The 23,608-nt window shown below is 34.7% G+C and overlaps 2 protein-coding genes across 5 annotated transcripts; both read left to right on the top strand.

Moving 5' to 3' along the window:
- The first annotated feature begins 13,769 nt into the window (after positions 1-13,769).
- Positions 13,770-17,640, top strand: LOC112764383 (UDP-glycosyltransferase 71K1). 4 transcript variants are annotated; one of them, XR_003183130.3, is made up of 3 exons: positions 13,770-15,289; positions 15,896-15,993; positions 16,485-17,640. XR_003183130.3 is itself a non-coding variant. In XM_025809939.3 (2 exons), the coding sequence occupies exons 1-2, from the start codon at positions 13,858-13,860 to the stop codon at positions 15,913-15,915; spliced, it is 1,452 nt and encodes a 483-aa protein (XP_025665724.1). In that variant the 5' UTR covers positions 13,770-13,857; the 3' UTR covers positions 15,916-17,640. The 4 variants fall into 4 exon arrangements, 2 of the variants coding, with proteins under 2 accessions (XP_025665724.1, XP_025665725.1); XR_011875099.1 differs by having other exon boundaries at positions 13,771-15,322; XM_025809939.3 differs by having other exon boundaries at positions 15,896-17,640.
- A 614-nt stretch (positions 17,641-18,254) lies between these two features.
- On the top strand, positions 18,255-19,949 carry LOC112764382 (UDP-glycosyltransferase 71K2). Its single transcript, XM_025809938.3, has one exon. It carries the CDS (start codon positions 18,471-18,473, stop codon positions 19,872-19,874), a length of 1,404 nt encoding a protein of 467 aa, XP_025665723.1. The 5' UTR covers positions 18,255-18,470; the 3' UTR covers positions 19,875-19,949.
- The last annotated feature ends 3,659 nt before the right edge of the window (positions 19,950-23,608 follow it).

Here is a 23,608-nt window from a genome sequence, read left to right as displayed (position 1 = left end):
GCAGATAGTGCAGAAATCCACTTCCGGGGCCCACTTGGTATGTGCTTGGGCTAAGCAATGAAGCTTTTTCGTGCATAGGCTGTTCTTGGAGTTAAACTCTAGCTTGGGTGCCAGTTTATGCATTTAACTCCAATTCTGGTGCCAGTTTGGGCGTTTTACGCCAGAAAGTTTTAGGCTGGCTTTGGACGCCAGTTTGGGCGATCAAATCTCGGGCAAAGTATGAACTATTATATATTGATGGAAAGCCCAGGGTGTCTACTTTCCAATGCAATTGAGAGCGCGCCAATTGGGCTTCTATAGATCCAGAAAATCCATTTCGAGTGCAGGAGGGTCAGAATCCAACAGCATCTGCAGTCCTTTTTCAGCCTCTAAATCAGATTTTTGCTCAGGTCCCTCAATTTCAACCAGAAAATACCTGAAATCACAGAAAAATACACAAACTCATAGTAAAGTCCAGAAATATGATTTTTGCATAAAAACTAATAAAAATATAATAAAAAGTAACTAAAACATACTAAAAACTATGTAAAAATAATGCCAAAAATGGTATAAATTATCCGCTCATCAATCCTCCACATTCGTTGATGGGAGTACTTGGGATGCATGAGCTTAGGTGGGAGGCCATGTGGTTAATGGCTTCCGCCATGGTAGCAACCATGACTTCTAGCTTCTTTAGCTCCTTTTGCTTCTCTTCTTGCCTTTGGATATAAGAGCTAATATATTTTTGTTGTTCTTGCAAGAAGGTTTGGAGAGTTTCATCCATTGGAGGAGGTAGTGGAAGAGAGAGTTCATTATATGGGGAAATGGGTTCATAATTGGAAGGTGGTTCATCTTGGTAAGGGTATGGAGGTGATGTATATGGAATTGATGGTTCTTAAGAATATTGATGTTGGAATGGTGGTGGCTCTAAGTATGGCTCATATGGTTGTTGGTATGGTGGATATAGGTTAGGATCATGTGGAGGTGAATGGTGGTATGGGGCTTGTGAGTAAGGTTGTTGAGGACTATGTTGAGGGAAGGGGTCATATACATGTGGTGGTTGTGGTTGACAACTACAATGAGGGTCACCACATCCATTAGGTTGGTATGCATTAGGAATTGGATTATACCCATAAGAAACTGAAGGAGGTTGTTGCCAAGAAGAGTATCCATATGCTTGAGACTCCTCTCATCTTTGATTCCCAGATCCTTGATGCATACCTCCATTAAAGCTTTCATTTCCTACAACATAGTTTGAACCAAACTAATAGTCAAAGGGATGAGAATTCATAGTGAGAAAAGGGAAAACAAAAACAAAAACTAAGAAGAAATAAAGAAAACAAACTCATAAACCAAAACTAGCAAACAAACAAAAAGTAAACTATTTACAATATTCACATATGAACAATAACCAATAACAAGCACACATTGCAACTCCCCGGCAACGGCGCCAAAAACTTGAAAGAGCAGAACCGTTGGCTTAGAATTTTCTTCTCGGTTAGAGGAAATAACTTGGTTGCAGGTATAGTTCTAAACCGACAAGTAATGCTCAATCAAAGTTTAATTTTTGGTTGTCACAAGTCTAACCCAACAAAGATAACCGAGAGTATTAGTCCTGGGTCATTCTCCCTAGGAATCACAATCGAGTGCTCAATTATTGGTTATGAGTTTTACGAGTTGGGTTGATAAAAGAGCAAGAAGATAAATGACAAGAAATTAAAGAAAATAACTAAAGATAACAAATACTAAAGAGAGACATTCAAGGCAAGGATTGAGAATCAATGCTTTCTATCCTAGTCATTAATTATCATACAATAGTTAACAAGAGCTAATCCTATTTAGTCATCTTCAACATAGGAAGAAGGTATAATGTTATCTTCACATTGAGAGAAAATCAAATAAGACTAGTTAATCTCAATCCAAAAGTCCTAATCAACTCACTAATTGAATTAGCAAGAGATTAAAGTTAATGGAAATAATATTAACTAACAACTCTAAATCACCAATCTAAATTGGGTATTGATGACTCAAGATTGCATAATTTCTCTTTCCAAGTCAAGAATACTCAAAAAGCTACTCTAACATCCAACCAAGCATTTTATCAAACACTTGGAAGGCATAAAAGGAAAGCATCATAAATTGCAAGAAATAATAAAATCTACTACTACCCAATACAAGAAATTAACAATAGCAACTCAATTGAACATCAAAGAAACATAAAATATAAATTGCATTAAAAGGAAATCCAAATTCAACTAGAGTTCATCAATATAAAAAGAGGCATAAAGGGGAAATTAACAATATAAACTAAGAGAACAAAGATGTAGGAACAAGAAATTGTAAAGAAAATAACATGAAAACAAGAATTAAAACCTAAATCTAAGAAGAAATTAAACTAAAAACCCTAATTTCTAGAGAGAAGATGGAGCTTCTCTCTCTAGAACTAACCTAAGGCATGCTTCCTACACTAACTAATTGCTCCCCCATTGCACAATCTTGAATTATGCATCAAATAGCTTCAGAAATGAGTTGGATTTGGGCCTGGCTGGCTCAGAAATCGCCATCAGCGTCTTCACTTTAATGAGATCACGTGACTAACGTCATGCGTGCGCGTGGGTGACGCGTGCGCGTGGCCTTCAATCCTCCAAATGCTCATTTCTTCATGAATTCTCCACTTTGCATATTTTTCTCTTCACTTCTTCCATCCAATACTTGCCTTATGAACCGGAAATCACTCAACAAACATATCAAGGCATCGAATGGAATTAAAGTGAATTAAAATTTAGCTATTTTAGGGGCTAAAAAGCATGTTTTCACTCTTAAGCACAAATTAGGGAGAATTATAACAACCATGCTATTTCATTGAATAAATGTGAGATAAGTTTATAAAATTCCCTCAATTCAACACAAGATAAATCACAAAATTAGGGTTTATCAAACTCAATCAAAGGGCCAACAGAATAGATTGGAGGAACTCCTATTTTGCCGTCCGATAATGCATCAAAAGCATACCTCTCCAACTCCGAGAAGGTATTAACAATGATTCCTTTGGTGTCTGTAAACCTCTGAGCAAGCCTGTAATAAGCCAAATATCCGCCATCTCTATCCAATGCAGCATTAGGTAGAACGTTTGAAGGGACTAGATTGGAGATACCCTGAACAAAGAAATCAGGATCAGAATCCGTGAACACATCATCGGTTCGACGGTTCTTGAGAGAAAGCATAAAAAATAACATTAAAAATAACATTATATATTTTATAAATTTATTTTTAACAAAGTACAAATATTTCTCTATGTTGTGCAAAAAATTTGAAACACATGATCTGAGTTGAAAAGAATTTTTTAAAATGATTTCAACATTCAAAATTAAAAAAATTTAACAATCGAAGTCAGAAATAACTCAGCAATTGATATAAAAAAAGTTCAATAGTCAAAGTCAAAGATAATGTGCATGTAAATTATCGAGATAAAGTATGTTTGGTATCCAAATCTATTAAAGTTTAAGATTATTCAAAAACTCAAGTGTATTTGAGATCCAAAACTATTTAAAGTCTAAGGCTTCAAGTTTAAATTTTCTTAAGATTCAAGGTTATACCAAATAACTTAAAATTTCTTTTTTATAAACAAAATTAGTTTCAATAAGTTATAAAAAAAAAAACTTTTGATGATTCACATACTTACACACCCTCAAAATTTCAGTTATTAATGCACAAAAGCACAAATCATAAGTCTATATAAATATTGAGAGACTATTATTTTTCTTTCAATTATTTCAAACCTCTTTAATTTTATTATTAAGATGAATTAGAAAATGGCCACACAAGCAATTGTAAGGTAAGAAGGGGAGTCGAACAAAACGTAAAATAATAAATGTCAATTCTATAGTGTCTATGAGTTGATATTTAATTTTTTATTAATTTATTTTTTATAGTAAATTTTACTCCGCTTATGTTATACTTGCGGTACATAACTGGTCACAAGTCCAGATAAAGGAAGAGGGTTGTGTTAGGTTTTCGACAATCAACATAAAAACTTAGTCGAATCTTCATGACATGGATCAAAGACGTTATTGCGCTAAAACTATATCGTTGTCCGGAAACAATGCGCTGTATGGCTCGCGTATAGTGTCAAATGAGAAAGAGCCGCTGCATCGGTGCCCGAATGTAGTGTTAAATGAGCAAGGGTTCCTGCGTTTTCGTGAACGGACGAGGGTAAATAAGCTAGCTTCACAAAGAAAAATGTAAAGGTCAGGGCGACAGAAGGTTGAGATTTGGGACATGGAACATAGGCACTCTAACAGAAAAATCCATGGAGGTGGTGGATACCATAACAAAGAGGAAGATTAGTATCATGTGCCTACAAGAAACAAAATGGGTTGGTGCGAAGGCTAGGGAGTTGGATACTTTCGGATTCAAACTTTGGTATAAGGAAAATATGAAGAATAAGAATGGGGTAGGTATTATCGTGGATAAGCAGTGGAAGAAGGACGTAGTGGATGTCAAGAAGGTGGGAGATCGGATCATCTCTAATTCTCTATCAAATTTGTGGAGGAAGGAGGTACTTTTCATGTGATTAGCGTCTATGCACCGCAAGTGGGTTCGGAAGAGTAACACAAGATAAGGTTTTGGGAGGATCTAGAGAGTTTGGTTCAAGACATACCTTTGAGAGATAAGATTTTCTTAGGATGAGATTTAAACGACCATGTTGGAAGAGAAGTGACTGGGTATGGAAGTATTCACGGAGACCATGGTTTTGGGGTAGTCAATACCGATGGTAAAACTATTTTGGACTTTTCCTCAACCATTGATCTCCTCATCGCAAATACATATTTTAAAAAGAGAGACGAACATCTTATAACCTATAAGAGCGACATGACAAGCTCTCAAATCGACTTCTTCTTATTAAAGAGAGTCGAGCATAAAATTTTGCATTAATTATAAAATTATTCCGAGAAAGAGTCTAACAACACAACATAGGATGCTCGTCATGGATTTTTGTATTGAGCAAAAGTTGAAGAAAAGGCATCATACGAAGAACCCAAGGACGAGGTGGTGGTAGATGAAAGGTGAAGAACAAATAAGCTTCCTAAGACAAGTAGAAGAAGAGGCAAAGTGGGATGGGAATAGAAGCACGGAGGAGATGTGGAGGGAGATGATAGAAGTTATTAGAAGAATAGCAAAAGAAAGTTTTGTTGAATCCAGAGGGATACGATCAAGAGACAAGGAGTCCTGGTGGTGGAATGCAAGTGTACAAGAAAAGATAAAGGAAAAAAGGGTGTGATTTAAATAGTGGTCTTTCTGCCGCAATGCAGATAATTGAAAAAAATATAAGGTGGCTAAGAAAGAAACAAAAGTAGCTGTAAGTGAAGTAAGAACAAGAGCATATGAGGGTCTTTACCACTCCTTAAGCACGAAAAAAGGGGAAAAAGGTATTTATAGAATCATAAAGAACTGTGAAAGAAGAACAAGAGATTTGGATCAAGTTAAGTGCATAAAACATAAAGTAGGTGTTAGTTCAAGAGGAGAAGATCAATGAAAGGTGGAAGAGCTACTTCTACGAGTTATTTAATGAAAGATAGAAGACTCTTCTGAACCCTGGTCGATTATGCACGAGGGAAAAAGATCAAAACTTTTACTACTATGAAGGATTCGAGACTTCGAGGTAAAAGAGGCTTTAAAGCGGATGAAAAATGGTAGGGCAGTAGGACCCGATAATATCCCGATTGAAGTTTGGAAGGGCCTTGGAGAGAAAGGCATCAGTTGGTTAACCGAACTTTTTAATGATTGTTAAGTTAAGAAATTAACTAACTTAAATAATGATGACAAATATTGATTTAATGGGTTAAACACCCAATTAGTTTTGATTGCCTTGGTTAATGTTGTAGGCCAAAATTATAATAGCAGCAGCCCAAAGAGATAGAGCAATGAAACAAAGATTTTCGGTGGGCTCTCTAACTCTCAAAACCCAAAGAAATAATGCAAAGAAATCAGCTGGGCTGAATGGAAAATAAATCCAATCCAAGTCCAAGAAGATTCCACCAAGTTGAAACCTTCCAAAGCCATCGTTCACAAGTTTGCTTCGATCAGAATCAGAAAGAAAGAGAGAGAGAGCTTCGTCCTTCTTGTTCATTCACCAGAGAAGAAAGAAAGAGAAAGGTAAATTACAAAAACAAATGTCTAATCACCCTAATCAAAGCAAGCTAAGCTAAGTCAGAGGATAAAGGTGATTTATTTCCATTTGCATGCAGTTTATTTTCTTCACTCCTTCTTTAAATCTCTGCAATGCCAATTTGGGATAAATAGAAAACGTGATTTCTGATAATCACTGTTGTGAATCAAAGGCTTAAATTATTTTTTGGGGACAAAGCCCAAACTCAAGGGTTCAGATTTGGATTTACCATTGAAACATTTCTCTTTGCTGATCTGAGGTCTTTGGTTAAGCAAAAGAACCTACTTTGAAACCCATAATTTGGGGGTTAAATAAAGAAAGTGAGATGACAAGCAAAAAGGGCTCAACGTTCAACAAGTTGACTTAGGAGAAATCCAAAACAGTAATTTGGGAAGAGGTACAAAAAAGAAAAATTTTGTTTTTTGAGGACAAGGAGAGAGAACCAGAATCTAAGTTTGTTATAAGAGCTTCCCTGAGAAGAGTTCAATATTTTGGACAGTGTTTTCTAAGTTAAAGAAGCATTCTGCCAAGATGAAGAACTTAATCAGAGTTAGCTGAATCTGGTTCAACTTATAGCAACAGAGGCTATTAATGCATTAATCTCCTTCATGTTTTATTGTTTTGTATTTCAGTTTCAATGTATATCTTTTTGTATTTTCTTTGAGAGGGAAAAGGCTGAAAGAGAGAAATTGAGAAAAAGCCTAAGAGGGAAAAAGGCTGAGTGAAACACTTGAGAGAAAAGCCAAGAGTGATTTCAGATTTCTTTTGGTTATATTTTCGGTCTTGTGTCAAGTACCTATGTGGTGCCCCTTGCTAAGTTGGGTAAGCACTTAGTGTAAAGAGTTAGGTATTAGCATAACCAAGTCAAGTTTAGGAAGAAACTTGTGTGTCCTGATGGGATTGTGTGAATCCTAGGAAATTGGTGTATGTAATACTTTGAATATAGTGAAAATTCCACCAGTTGTGGCAGAGACTGGATGTATGTATGTTTCATTGCACAAGACAACTGAACCAGGATACATGTATATGTCAACTTTCTTCTCTCTCTTTAAGTTCTATTTTCTGATATTTATGAGACAAAATGGAATTGACTCATAAAATTTTTGTTGCACAGTTCAAACAGATTTTAAGTGAAAGTTTGATATTAAAGGCTTAATCCATTAAAGCAAAAGAAAGCCATAGATTCAACCCCCTTTCTCTAAGCCTTCTGTAATCTTCAGTGATATTTTAAGGTCTAAGAAGATACCAGATGAGTGGAAAAAGAGCATCTTGGTACCTATCTACAAGAATAAGGGGGATATACAAAATTACCAAAACTATAGAGGGATCAAGCTCATGAGTCATACCATGAAGTTTTGGGAAAGGGTGATAAAACGGAGGCTGAGATAAAAGACACAAGTAACAGAGAACCAATTTGATTTTATGCCAGACAGATCCACCACTGAAGTGATATACCTGTTAAGAAGGATGATGAAGAGGTGTCGTAGTAATTAAGGGGATCTACATATGGTGTTTATTGATTTGGAAAAAGCATACGATATGATGCCAAGGGAGGTCTCATGGAAGGTTTTAGAAAAGAAGAGAGTCAGGATCGTATATATTCCTGCAATTAAAGACATGTATGATGGGGCTACCACTAGTGTGAAGACTCAAGGTGGTGTGACAGAGAAATTTTCTATTGACATAGGATTACACCAGGGATCATCCTTAAGTCCATACCTTTTAACATTAGTCTTGGAAGTACCCACAGAGCAAATCCAAGAGCCTCTGCCATGGTGCATGCTTTTTTCCGATGATATCATCCTTACGGAAGAATCAAGGGAAGACCTAAATAAGAAGTTGAATTTATAGAGAGAAGCTCTAGAAGTGTATGGTCTGCGCATAAGCCATAGCAAGATGGAATATATGGAATGTAAGTTCGGCCTGCGAAGGGAAAATCCTAATATAGAGGTGAAGATTGGAAAAAATATCCTACGAAAAATTAAGAATTCTAAGTATCTTGGGGGCATCATACAAGATATGGAGAGATTGAACAGAATGTAAATCATAGGATCCAAACAGGTTGGTCAAAATGGCGTAGTGCGTCTAATTTTATATATGAACAAAAAGTGCCTTTAAAACTTAAAGGTAAATTCTATCGTATTGCTAGCAGACCGGCTATGCTTTATGGTACAGAGTGTTGGATGGCCAAAGGGGAGCATGAACATAAGCTAAGTGTGGCAGAGATGAAGATGTTGAGATGGATGAGTGATTATACGCAATCGGATAGAATAAGAAATGAAGATATAAGAGAGAGTTAGAGTAGCACCTATTGTGGAAAAGATGGATGAATCGGGTCTCGGGTGGTTTAGACATATAAAAAGAAGACCGACGAACACCCTGTCATGAGGGTGGATGAAATGGAAGATGGATAAGGGGTGAAAGGCAAAGGAAGACCTAAGAAAACCATTCATGAGGTGGTCAAACGAGATCTACATGTAAACGACCTCTCTATAGACATAATACATGATAGAGCTCAATGGCGTCGTTTGATTTATGTAGCCAACTCCATCTAGTAGGACAAGGCTTTGTTGTTGTTGTAGTAAATTTTAAATTTTTAAAAATTATTTATATTTATACTTTTAAATTAAATATTAATTTTTTAACTTTTTTGGCAATTTAAACACAATATATTAAGCACCATAGCAATCATCAATAATAAATATACAAGAGTAGGTAGTAAATGACTAGTTCCGTTTGAAAAACATCAAAAGTTTTTTTATTTTTAAATTATAAAAAATTACAATAATATTATTTATTAAAATTTTTAAAATTAATTTATGAATTTTAGAAAAATTATTTAAAGTATTTATAAAAAAATTAAAATATATATTTTTTCTTCTAAAAGTTATTATATTATAGAAACTTTAAAATAAATATTTTTATAATAAAATAATTATATAAATATATACATTTTTATATTTTAATTTTTAAAAAAAATTAATTAATTATCCAAATTGAACTTTAATTATGTGAACATGGCTACTACCTTGATGACCTTTTGTCCATAAATGAATGATATGGAGTGAATACATTAGATTAGGTCACTTCTTCAAGCTGAATGAAAAACTCAAAATTACAAAAAATACAAATAAAATAATATTTATATTTTTTTATTTTCTTACATTTTTTAATACTATAAAAGACGATATTTGTTTTATTTTTTTTAATTTTTTATATAAAAATATATAAAAAAATATACACAAAATTATATATAATATTAGTATTAAAAACTTCTTGAAATTGATTGTATTTTTTTTTCAGATTCACTTATTTAAAAGAAAAACAATTACTACAAATATTTAAAAACTCATAGTAAAGAACAACAAATTTTGTAAATAGACAAAGAGTAGTTATAACGAAGAAGAAAAATAATAAAAAAATAAAAATTCATTTTTATAGATAATTAGAGATATTTTTGAAGAATATCTCATTTATTTATATTATTTTTTAAAATAAATTATACACACTACATTACGGATTTTTTAAATAAATAAAAAATATTTTATTTATCAAAATATACAATTTATAGCATTTTTATGAAAAAATATTTTATGTCTTATCTCGTTTACAATGTAGCCGTAATAAGAATATACGTATCTCGTTTATACTGTAAACGAAATAAAATACGAAACGATGTGGCCATATCATGTTTATACACATGTTATGTAATATCCTTATCTCATTTACAGTGTAAATAAGATACGTATATTCTTATTTCGTTTATGTTGTAAACGAGATAAGAGAGAAAACGACCTATATATAGATGTCGTTTACAATATCTTTGGATAGACATTTCATCTATTTCTTCAACTTTTCTCCAACTTCTACCATTTTCTAATCATATTATTGAATTACTCAACGATTATGGCCCGCGCAGATGCACATGATGCGGACATCAATTGACTGAACGCGACATAACACTTTGTTGGGACAGCCGACTTCGAGGTTAGTGTTATTTTCTTTATTTTTATGTTAGAGCATGTATGTATAGCTATACTTAGAGTACTTTTATGGAACTAGTATACAATATATGTTAAGTGGATGAATATATTTATAGCAGGTGTTAACTGATATGGTATGATTTTAGGTATTAGTGAAAATAATTTAAGTAAATGTTAATTTAATTTAATTTTTATTTAAATTAAGTTGTTAAGTAGATGTTTATTAATTTTGTTATTAATAAATGTCTTTATTTAAATTAATTTATTAACTAGTTGTTCATTAATTTAGTTATTAATTATTTAATACAATGCTTTTATTTAAATTAGTTTATTAAGTAAAATGTTTTTAGTTATCTGTTAAATTAATTTGTTATGTAAAAAAATGTTTATTGGAAGTTTTTTTTTGTTAACTTTGATAGCTTTATAACTTTATAAATTTTTTATTAAGGTTTTTATTTTTTATCAGAGGCCTCGCCTGCATCTCCCTAGGCGAGTGAGTCACATACTTGCACCACTGGACGTCATTGTCTCCTACTTCAGGGAGGCAGGCTTCGGCGACACGGTACCACTCAAAGATTTCGTGTTTGAAAACTCCCTAATCACGACATTCGTGGAGCGTTAGCGTCCTGAGACCCACACTTTTCACCTGCCATGGGATGAGCGCATCATCACCCTGCAGGACGTTGCGTACCACCTCGGGCTACGCACAGCCAGTAGGTGGGTGCTTCCACGATTTTCACACATGGTATGAGACTGAGACCTAGGAGTTGGTAGAGCAGTTACTTGGAGCATTTGGACGTGGAGTCTGAGGAGGAGGCTGAGTATCACCGACAAGAGGAGCATAGTGATATGCCAGTAAACCAAGATGACCCACTGCCTTCACCACCACCACCACCCTCCTCTACCTCCACCACCACCACCACTATTAGGGTCACATTCACAGGCAGGTTGGGGCGATTGAGATACTATTCCGCCTGGATGGCATGACCTCGGGACATCCAGTTCGAGGAGGCATTCCAAATTCATACTGCCGACCAGCATATGATGCAGCGCATCGCGGAGCAATTTTGCACGGGCAAAAAGCAGAGCATAGGGCATGTACATCAGCATTTGTCTACTCCTATGCCTACCTCAGTGTGGGTACTGTATATTTCACCGAGGTTTGGCTCTTCATACAGCACACATCTTCAACTCGGTACTCAATATGCAACACCACCATCGGTGGACTACGGTCTCTTGATGATGGCATCCTAGCCGATGCCGACACCATCGTGCCATCCACCTGGTTAGCTTCAGTATCAGCCCATCCGTATGCCCATGTGCCTTACTCAGACAGTTACGTTATCCCTCATCATCCACTGCCATCGCAATCACTACCTTAGTTATAGGATTCCTCTTGTCACCTACAGCCTCCTTCGGACCCACGTCCTAGCAGATCTCACCGACAAGCACAGCCTCTGCCATGTGGCACCGGACATCGCCTGTATTACCCAAGTAATCATCACCGATGATGTTGTTATTAGTGTTGTATTTTGTTATTTCATATGTTATTAGTGTTGCATTTTGGTACACTATTTGAGTTTGCATGCATCGTTGATGTAACTTGTGCTATCTCTAGTATTTAGTTTGTGACACACTATTTATATTTTATGTAAATGTGTTATCGTATTGATTTTTAAATTTTAGAATTCAAGTACAATATCAATGACGTAAACAAAGAAAACAGTATTCATGTACAAAATAACCAAACTAAATACACATCACGTAACATTCAAGTAAAAAATAGGCTAAGTAAAAATAAAACAAAGTGAACAATCAAAGGAACTACACAAACAACAACCGCAAATAATGACGAACAAAGTGGTGACACTAAGCTAAGCCTTGTTTGTAGGTTGGTTTGGATAGCCTCTCTGGATATGCCCGGTTTGCCTGCATAGACCACACCTCTTTTCTTGGCGCTCAACCTCATCTATCTCATTATGAAACCTGGTGGAAACAGGTCTGTCAGTAAACTTTCTACGCATGGCTGGATTAGGACGCAGCCGTGTTTCATACCACTCCGGCCAAAGCTTCTCGTCTAATATCAGTGGGAATTCCGCCTCATATACTTTGAACACAGCCTCCTACCTGTACACCGGATGCACGTAAGGACACCATTCGACACTTGCGGCAGCACAGGCAGCAAGCACATGACGACATGGGAAATTGAGTAACTGGAAAAGGCCACAGTCACATGTGTCCGCCATCAGCCGAACACGAAACGAACCTTTCAACCAACTGTCGAAAGGCTCTAACTCCTCAACCGCAAACATTAAAGCCCGTCTGTCACAGTGAATAACGCGCATCTTCGAGATTCCCTCTTTGTTCTTCTCAATAGCAACTATTAGCCATTGGGATTGCACATGATACTTTAATCGATCTGACTCCACAACTCGGTACTCAACACTTCTGTGAATGCTGTAATTCTTCACACCCTGCATTACTACATCTCTGTTTTTGAATTTGTGGCCAATCCGAAACTCCACACCACCGTCTAAGTTGTAATCGTCTTCACCCGTGTTGGAAAATAGAGGTTTCTCGTGCATCGCGTCCAAATCCAATGTATGAAAGTGACTGGGTACAACTGATAAGGCCAAAATTTGGTGAAGGGCTGGCAGAAGATACCAAACTGATGCATCGATCGCCATCTTTGGTACAAACTCCTCCTCACCATCATCTTTAGAAGAACCACTGTCATTGCTATCTGCAACATACTCCTTGTTGGAGTCCTCACCATCAATGTCTATGTCTTCCACTAGACTAGCAACGTGTAGCGGTGGTGGTGCGAAAGGTGGGTCAACCTGCACAAAATCCAAGTGGCCAGATCCACCGCCACCAACATCACCTACCTCTACAGAAAGCTCGTTCTGCCATGATTCTCTCATGGATGTCAAATATGAGGCGCACATGCTTGTCGCCATGGAGACAAAACAGACGAAACCGGAAAACTCCATTTTTCATCAGTACTAGCAACATATACCCCACCCTTCCGATCTCTTTTTTCGCTACCACAAATGCTACTCAATATCAGACTCTTCAGCTCAGACAAAGAACTTACTTGCTGGGTGCGCAACAGAATGAGATTTTCATACTCAAATATCACCCTAGTATAACTGTTTCTCATATGACAATTGGGATACAGACTTACAACCACATATCCACTACTAGTAGACATTTCGGCTTATTTTTTGGAAGAAAAACAGAAGAGAATAAGTGAAATATTTGTGGAGAATACAAAAGATTGCATATCCTTTTATAACTGCTGAAAATTTATCAGAACGTATCTCGTTTACACTATAAACGTCATAAATCTTCATGTATCTCGTTTACAGTGTAAACGAGATAAGAATATACATACCTTATTTATACTGTAAATGAAATATGCACGTCTCCCATTTCGTGCCTTATCTCATGTACAGTATAGATAAAATACATATATTCTTATTTGTGTAAACGAAATGAGAGATATGATAAATTTTCATAAAAATACTATCAATTATATATTTTAATAAATAACATATTTATTTATTTATTTATTTTAAAAAAATCCCTATCCTACTCTTCTTTCTTTTCACACAAACACTTGTATTGTAGATCATAGAGAATGATCCAATAGAACCCCTGCCCCTCTTTTTCTCTTTAAGAAAGAATTGGTTAAAAAAAACAGAAGAAAAAGAAAAGAAAGAAATGGCAGAGGACAGCAAGATGAAGAAGAGGAAGATGGCACATCTTATGTTCATTCCTATTCCTGGTGCTGGCCACTTACCTTCTATCCTCGAATTCGCCAACCTCCTTGTCAACCGTTTCAACAACATTTCCATAACCGTTTTCACTAGTAAATTCCCATTTTCTCCCTCGCCACCTTCACTCACCTCTTCACACCCTCAAATCCAACTCATTCCTCTCCCTGAAACTCCAGAACCTCCATCATCACAGCAACTCCTACTCAAGGCGCGTGAACTCTACGTCTTGACCTTCATCGCCTCCCTCATACCCCACGTCAAGTCAGCAATCCAAACTATTCTCTCTTCATATTCTTCCCACTCTGATGAATCAAAGCCACTCTTTGCTTTGGTTCTTGATTTCTTCTGTGTTTCAATGGTTGATGTGGGAATTGAACTTGGCATACCTTCTTATATCTACATGACTTCAAATGCTGGGTTCTTAGGGTATATGTTTTCCATTCTTGAACGTCAAATTGATGATTTTTTCAGTTATTCTGATCCTGATTTGTTGATTCAAGGTATTTCAATTCCAGCTCCTTCTAGGGTTTTACCTGATGCCTCTTTTAATAGTGATGGTGGATTTGTTGGGTATTATAAGTGTGCTCAGAGGTTCAGAGACACCAAAGGAATTATTGTTAATACTTTTTCAGAGTTGGAGAATTATGCTATTGATGCATTATTATCAGATGGAGGAAGAAAAAGAAATCCTCCTATTTTTGCTGTTGGTCCTTTGATTAATCTCAAAGGACAGCAAAACCCGAATTTAGATCAAAATCTCCATGAAAAGATTATGAAATGGCTTGATCTGCAGCCAGATTGTTCTGTTGTGTTTTTGTGTTTTGGGAGTAGAGGAAGCTTTGGTCCATCCCAAACAAGGGAAATAGGGATGGCGCTTCGTCATACCGGAGTTAGGTTCTTGTGGGCTATGCGTTCGCCACCGGACAAAGTTATCGACGAGGAGAGCGCCTTGCCAGAAGGGTTCTTGGAATGGATGGAAGGGAAGGGAATGATTTGCGAGTGGGCGCCACAGGTGGAGGTTCTTGCTCACAAAGCAATTGGTGGGTTTGTTTCACATTGTGGTTGGAACTCTATTTTGGAGAGCTTGTGGTTTGGGGTGCCAATATTGACATGGCCTATTTATGCAGAACAACATCTTAATGCTTTTAGGATGGTTAATGAATTTGGATTAGCAATTCAGCTAACATTGGATTATAGATTTGGTAGTAATGATGTTGTAACGGCAAATGAGATAGAGAATGGGTTGAAACAATTGATGGACAGAGATAATGTTGTGCACAAGAAGGTGAAAGAGATGAAAGAGATGGCTAGGAAGGCTCTCCTCAATGGTGGATCTTCTTTTAATTCTGCTGGAGAACTAATTGATAATATGTTAGGTAGCTACTGAAAACAATTGTTGCATTTCATAGGTAAAATATTGCGCTTCCTTAGAATCGTGAATAGAGAGATGTTGACAAGTTTTATATTGAAATGTGAAATTCTATCAGTTTCTTTTTCAATGTTTGCTTAAAGAACTCTGACTTTTCTTTCCAAATTTTTCTTTTTCTTGTAATATCGAATTCATTTATTCACATTATCAACCTCAATTAATGGAAAAATTGAGATTGGCATAAGTCATACAAAATACTGATCAACATTTTTTAATTGAAATGTACTCACTTAGATTTCAAGCAAAAACCACAAATTCCCTGAATTCGTGGGTGCCTATTTCTTCGTGTCTCTCATTCTTGTTCTTTTTCATGTGATTGATAACTATTCTAAACGATATGCCTTCAAATAAATCATATTTTAAAAATAAAATTTGGTTCTTAGCAAGCTGCCAGTTGATTTTATATTATCAATGCTTCAATTATAACTTGAGATCACATGCAAAGCATCAAGAAATGTTCTTAAAAAATGATCACCATAATAATACTGGTTTAATTATGTTCTCAGTATTGAAAATAACTTCATTTTTTTTTTTATTACTTATGTCCTTGCAGCTTACAGAAGTCCTAGTTGACCCCCATCAAACGAACAAAGAAAATGGTGGAAACTGAGATGAACAACCAAGCTAAGCCGATCTTCATTCCCTCACCGGGTATTCACCAATTATCTTTGGCTCTTGAATTTGCAAAACTCCTAATCAACCATTGTAATCACCTTCCATAACAGTCCTCTCCATGAAGCTCTCATCAACTCCCTCTTCTGATTCATACATCAAATCAGTTTTTTCATCACAACCACATATCAAACACATTGATGTCCCCGAAGTAGAACTTCCTCCACATGAGCTACTTCTGAAATTTCCATTATATTATGTCTGGACATTCATGTAAAGCCTTGTGCCACAAGTCAAAGACACAGTGCAGAGCATTCTATCTTCCTACCCAAACTCTGATTCGAAACCAGTGATTGCTTTAATGGTAGATTTTGTATGCACTTCCATGATTGATGTAGGAAAAGAGCTTAGCATCCCTTCTTATTTGTACATGCCAACAAACGCAGGATTTCTCAGTCTCATGATTTCCCTCCAAACCCGTTGAATCGAGGATGTGTTCAACGATTCTGATCCTGATTTGTTGATTCCAGGTATCTCCAAACTAGTTCCTTCATCAGTTTTAACTGATGCTCTTTTAAACAAAGATGGTGGATATGTTGCATGTTATAAGCTTGCTCAAAGTTTCAAAGGCTCCAAAGGGATCATTAACACTTTTTCCGAGATCGAGCAGCATTCTATTGATGCATTATCTAAAGGTCAAACCCCTCCTATCTATGCCATTGGTCCTTTGATTGATCTCAAAGGTCATCCTAACTCGAATGTAGACCAAGCACAATGTGGTAGTATCCTGAAATGGCTTGATGAGCAGCCACCATGTTCTGTTATTTTTCTGTGTTTTGGGAGTAGAGGAAGCTTTGGTCCATATCAAACAAGAGAAATAGCACTGGCACTTCAGCATTGTGGACTATGCGTTCTGCGCCAATGTGGGCTATGCGTTCTCCACAACCGACCAAGGTCAACGACAAGAGTAATTTTCCAGAAGGGTTCTTAGAATCATGGAAGGTAGGGGAATGATCTGTGAGTGGGCTCCCCAAGTGGAGATTCTTGCTCACAAAGGAAGTGCCGTGTTTGTGTCGCATTGTGGTTGGAACTCTATTTCGGAGAGCTTGTGGTTTGGGATGCCAATATTGACATGGCCTATCTATGCAGAACAGCAACTGAATGCTTTTTGGATGGTTAAGGAATTTGGAATGCCTCATTGGAATTAAAACTGGATTATAGAACTGATAGTGATGTTGTAATGGCAAACGAAATTGAAAAAGGGCTGAAACAGTTGATGGACAAAGATAGTGTGGTGCACAAGAAGGTGAAATAGATGAAGGATATGGCTGGAAAAGATGTCCTTAGTGGTGCTCTTCTTTGAATTCTGTTGAAGAACTAATTGAGGGTATTGTAGGTAGCAATTTATAACTATTCTGTAGTGTTTCATGAATATAGTTTTCCTTTCTTAGAATCAATGAATAAATTAGTGTGATAGAGAATTTTCTGACTAATATAATATAAGTTAGAAAATTAAATTATTGTAGTTGGTCTATCAATTTTTCTTAAACTGTTGCCAGATCTTTCTATTCCCATATGCTCTATTTTAATGTTGATTAAACCTCTATGATAATGATGCTATTAGCATTAGCACTAAGTCATACTTATTATCATTAGTGGAAAATTACAAATTACAATGTTTTCATCTTCGTGACCTACTTCCTTATATATACGCCTGCTGAATGGTGTTATCAAGTTTAAAAGCATTCAAACTACATTAAACAGTTGAAAGAAAGATCAAAGAAACAATGATATAAAATGCAACATAGTTAATTAGTTATTAGATCTCTGCTTATCTGAGACATAAGATCCTACTAAACAAAACAAATGATGAATCATAATTTTGGCTGTTCACATCTAACCTAGTGAATAAAATGGATTACCTCAATAACAAATTTATGATTAGCAAAGTCGTTAAAGTACCAACCAGATTTTTTGAATTAAGAAACCATGCCTGAATATTTGTGTGCCCTTTTGTATTGTGCTACTAATTATTGAGCTGTTGAGAGCCAATCGCATCTATATTATTATTGGTTTGACTTGGTATATATTAGGATTTAATATATTATAAATAAATAAACAAACAGATAGTAGAATGTTATCAAGTATGCAAATTGCTAGCAGGGTCAGACTTTTGATATGCACTATTTTCTTAAGGAAAAAAATCTTGGTAGGTTATCGTGTGATTGATATCTATCTATCTTAAACAATAAACAACTACCTATAAATAAATCATTTTTGAAAGTGTAATGTTTGGGTCCCTGCAGCCTGCAATTTAATTTTATATTTCCATTATGAATTAGACCCTACATTGATACACTCAGCATCTAGAAGATTGTTGAAAAACAAGGCCACCGCATCATCCATAGCCTCATCTAGTTCCGTGTTCTTGTTGAAAACTTTGTAATTATTGTTTTTAAATTCCTCATGCCCTTTAATGGTTGCAGAAGCCTAAAAGACTAAGAAGAACAAAGAACATGGATGACACTGAGCTGAAGAACAAAGCAAAATTGATCTTCATTCCTTCACCAGGAATTGGTCACTTGTCTTCAGCTCTTGAATTTGCAAAACTTCTAATCAACCGTTATAACCACCTTTCCATCACAATCCTCTGCATCAAGCTCACTACCACCTCCGTTTCTGATTCATATATAAAATCAGATTTATCTTCACAATCACAAATCGAACTTATCAACGTCCCTGAAATAGAACCACTTCCACCAGAGCTGCTACTGAAAGCTCCACTATACTATGTCTTGACCTTTTTGCAGAACCTTGCGCCGCACGTCAAAGAAACTGTGCAAAGCATTTTATCATCCTATCCGAATTCTGGGTCGGAACCAGCTGTTGCGTTGGTTGTCGATTTCGTGTTTGCTTCCCTGATTGATGTGGGAAGAGAACTGAGCATCCCTTCTTATTTATACATGCCATCAAATGCAGGATTTCTAAGTCTCATGCTTTCCCTCCGCAATCGTCGAATGGAGGATGTTTTCAATGATTCTGATCCTGATATACTGATTCCAGGTATCTCAAATCTTGTTCCTTTAAAGGTTTTACCTGATGCTCTTTTAAGCAAAGATGGATACGTTCCATGTCACATGCTAGCGCAGAAGTTCATAGACACCAAAGGTATCATTGTTAACACTTTTATGGAGATAGAGAAGTATGCTATTGATGCATTATCTGATGGGAAAAATCCTCCTATATATGCTATTGGTCCTTTGATTAATCCAAAATCTCATCCAAATTCAAAGTTAGAACAAACCCAACATGATATGATATTGAGATTTCTTGATTACCAAGAAACTTCTTCTGTTGTTTTTCTGTGTTTTGGGAGTAGGGGAAGCTTTAGTCCATCCCAAACAAGGGAAATAGCTACGGCGCTTCAGCGTAGTGGAGTTAGGTTCTTGTGGGCTATGCGTTCGCCACCAAACAAAGCCAGTGATGATGAGAGTGCCTTGCCAGAAGGGTTCTTAGAATGGATGGAAGGCATGGGAATCATTTGCGAATGGGCGCCACAAATTGAGATTCTTGCACACAAAGCCATTTGTGGCTTCGTGTCGCATTGTGGTTGGAACTCTATTTTGGAGAGCTTGTGGTTTGGGGTACCAATGTTGACATGGCCTATCTATGCAGAACAGCAACTGAATGCTTTTAGGATGGTGAAAGAGTTTGGATTAGCATTGGAGTTAAAACTGGAATATAGAACTGGAAGTGATGTTGTAATGGCAGATGAGATAGAGGAAGGACTGAAAAAATTGATGGAGAAAGATAGTATTGTGCACAAGAAGGTGCAAGAGATGAAAGATATGGCTAGGAATGCTGTCCTTGATGGTGGATCATCTTTCAAATCTATTGGAGAGTTTGTTGATAGTATATGAGCTTGTGTTACATGCACTCAAAAGTCAAAATTTCTTGTCATCAAAATTAATTTTATAAAATTAACTTTATACAAACTTCTGTTTACAAACTGTAATCCAAACACTCTCACAGTTGATTCACTTTTCTTTGATATATTGTGTAGCAGATAAAAGTATGCTGGCTCAATGTACGGGAAAAAAACAAGTATAAAAACAATTTCTAATGTGATATCATAAGCAGGCAGCAACTGACGATAACTATGGTATTTCATTGATATACGTGTTCCTTGCTTAGAATCAGTGAATAAAGAACCTCAAAATGTTTATTTTCAGTATCTATAGACTATCAAATACTATCAGCCTGTATGAATCATAAGACCCTTACTAGTTACTAGTTAAAGAAGAGGGGGGGAAAACTCCAAATTAAACAATAGTTTCTTAGTTGTTGAGAAATGTTATTATTGGAACCCTCCATAATTTAAGCAATAAAATTACTATTACATAAATGTACGTTTTCTCTTTCTCTATGTTTAATATAGGAGTAATAAAAGTTATTAAATTTTCCTAGCTAGCGTCCTATCCTTGCAGCATAGGTTAAGAAGGTTGAAATGGAGATACTTCAACCATTCAATGATTCAATGCATTCGGTGTCTTTCTTTTAAAATAATTTTTTAATTTAATTTTGATCAACACAATTATCTAAAGCCACATCAGTACCTTTATATTGATCATATAAATAGGTCATCTAAAATAACAATTATAATTATACAACTGTGTAAGACATCAAAATAAAACTCATAATTTTTATATAAAAATTTTGAATCTTAGATAAAAGTTAGCAAAATATAAATTTATGAGTTTTATTCTTAATTTAATAAGAAAAGTTATGTGTATGTCAAAATTAATCACAAAATCAATTATTATGTATTTATGTATAAATATATGTATTATTTAACTCATTTTCAATGTGTATTTTATATGTGAACATATGTTTTATATTATAGTGCCCTATAATACACAAATACTAATACTAATATGAATACGGAACACGATACACCATGAGACTGCAGACACAAATTTTAAATTTTTATAAGACATAGGGATACGACATATATATATATATATATATAATATTTTTTAGATAAATTATAATGATATTTTTATTAATATTAAAATAGAAATTAAATTTTTAACTATTTTATTTTTTTAAAAATTATATAAAATATTTAAAATATTTTTTATTTAATAAATAATAATATATATTAATTCTAAATTCATTTTAAGAATATATATATTAAGACTATGATTAGATACGCTAATATGTGATGGTATTAAGATGTGTTTAAACGTGTCTAATAAAAAACTTTTATTTTTTATCAAGATACGATTGAATATAAAAAATAAATATTAATGATATTAAGATGAATCTAAGCGTGTTTAATAAAAAAATTTTTTTTATCAAGATACTATTAAATATAAAAGAATGAATATTAATAGACGTTGTATTCAAAATATGTTTGATATATAAATACAACAATCTAATAAAATATTTTTATTTTATAATCGATAATTATTTTAGTGACTAATTTTAATATGATTATAATTTAATAACTTATTATTAAGCCAAGATATAAAAAGAAAAGGGAAAGAAAATTGTCGGGACAAAATGTAAGAAGAATATTTTCCAACAATAAGTAAACATGGACAACAACCGGTAGCCAGGTAGGATTATACTTTTGCTTTCATCTACCCAAATAAATAAATAAACAAGATTTCAACTCCATGTGGAATCCAGGATTTTTTTTTTTTTTTTTTTTTTTGAAAGTAAGAGCTCAACACTTAAGTAGAACAAAGTTATATTAAGACAATAATAATAATATAGCTATCACAATTTTTATGTCATTTCTGATATAGCTATTAATAATATGAGTTATTTATAACTCCACTCTGTAGCACAAGAGAATGATTGCTCCACACAGTCGTCAATTCCTGTTATTTTGCTATGAAATATGACATCATTTCGGCGTAACCAAATAATCCATATAACCGAGAAGAATCCAAGTAGCCAACACTTGCGCCTCTCTTTTTTCATTGGCACGGATCTCCAACTCTCGAAAAGCTCTTTCAAAATACCAAGGACAACACACATCTGTCCGAACGCTGAGATCCAAGCACACCACACCTGCCAAGAGTACTCACAAGTAATAAATAAATGTTGTATATTTTCAACATTTTGCTTACACAGTACGCACAAAACATCATTCTGTTGTAGGATCCCCAACCTACTCAACTGGTCCTTTGTATTAACCTGCCATACCAATACAAACCAAGCAAATAACTCCTCGAGGCGGAACTAGGCTTTTCCAGATCTCCTTTGTGAACTTGTATCTTAGAAGCTCCTCCTCCAAAGTCTCTTCCTGCAAAACATTCACAAATGAATTAGTAGAATAAATGCATTCCTTATCAAATTTTCACACCACTCTATCTTGCACATTTGTTATTAGTCTAACAGATTGCAAGACATGAAGCAGTTGGTTCAGTGTATCTCTCCAGAATTTTTTTTATTTAAATTAATAAAAAATAGACAAAAATATACATAAATTTTTACACAATCATAATAAATATACATTCTAATATTTTAATAAGTCATTTGTATACAGTAATAGTAAGTTTTATTGTCATTTTTATTTTTTTATTGGCTGAGTAACTTTTTCAGTCGTAGTAGCTATCAGATGACTTTGTGCATTGTGTGATGTGACTTTTTTAATGACACCGTGAAAACTAAATGATAAATTATTGAATTTGTTAAATTTAAATTAAAAAAGGGAAAAGGATAGATATGTCTTTGACTTTTTAAATTTTTGACAAATACCTGATAAAATTTAAATACAAAAAAGTTTCTGACTTTAACAAACGGAGGACAATTTAATCCTTTCGTCTGTTTGCCTCTCATACACCAAACGGAACTGGCTGACGTGGCTGAAATGGTGTCCAGGTGTCCGTTACGGTGCCGCGCTGGAAGGGGAATAAAGTTCAAAGGACAAATAAGTCCTTGACGTCATTTTGCAAATAAAATTCGAAAGACAAATAAGTCCTTGAGAATTTAGTTCATTATGCTTCTATCATGCTTCTATTATGAGAATTTAGTTTATAAAATTATGCTTGTATTTTAAAATCTAGTTAACTTGTTGTATTCTGCAATTTAGATTATTTGTATTAAAATTGCAAAAATTGGACTTGTTCTATTTCTACTTTTTTTTTCTTAAATTGCATTAATTCAATTTTCTCACATTAGTTAGCATTAGTTAGAATTAGTACATTTGTGTATTATATTAGAATTTGTTAAATTGCAGTAGTTCAATTTTCATTATACCAGTGGCGTTAGTTAGCATCAGTTCATTTATGCATCAACATAGCATTAGTTCACTTGTGCATCATTCATGTATTAAGTTAGTATTAGTGCATATGTGTATTATTTTAGAACTAGTATTTTTATCTGTAATAACATTACGGGAATAAAATTTTCTTAAAATTATAGTTCACTTTGTTCTGACAGTATAAATTATGCATGACACAAAAGATTTATAAAATCAAACTACTTTTACAAAAAAGTCGTAAGTTGACAAAAGTCTCTGATTAAGAAGACCAAGATATCTGTAGATAAAAAATTAAATAATAAGATTTTTAGTTATTATTTTTATATGAAAAAGTCTAATTTTTTATTAATAATTAATTTTAACATTTGTTATCTAAAA

This window comes from Arachis hypogaea, chromosome 17 (assembly GCF_003086295.3).
Source record: "Arachis hypogaea cultivar Tifrunner chromosome 17, arahy.Tifrunner.gnm2.J5K5, whole genome shotgun sequence".
NCBI lineage: Eukaryota > Viridiplantae > Streptophyta > Magnoliopsida > Fabales > Fabaceae > Arachis > Arachis hypogaea.
The sequence above is the reverse complement of the archived record's forward strand: the minus strand, read 5'-3'. Positions and strand labels throughout refer to the sequence as shown.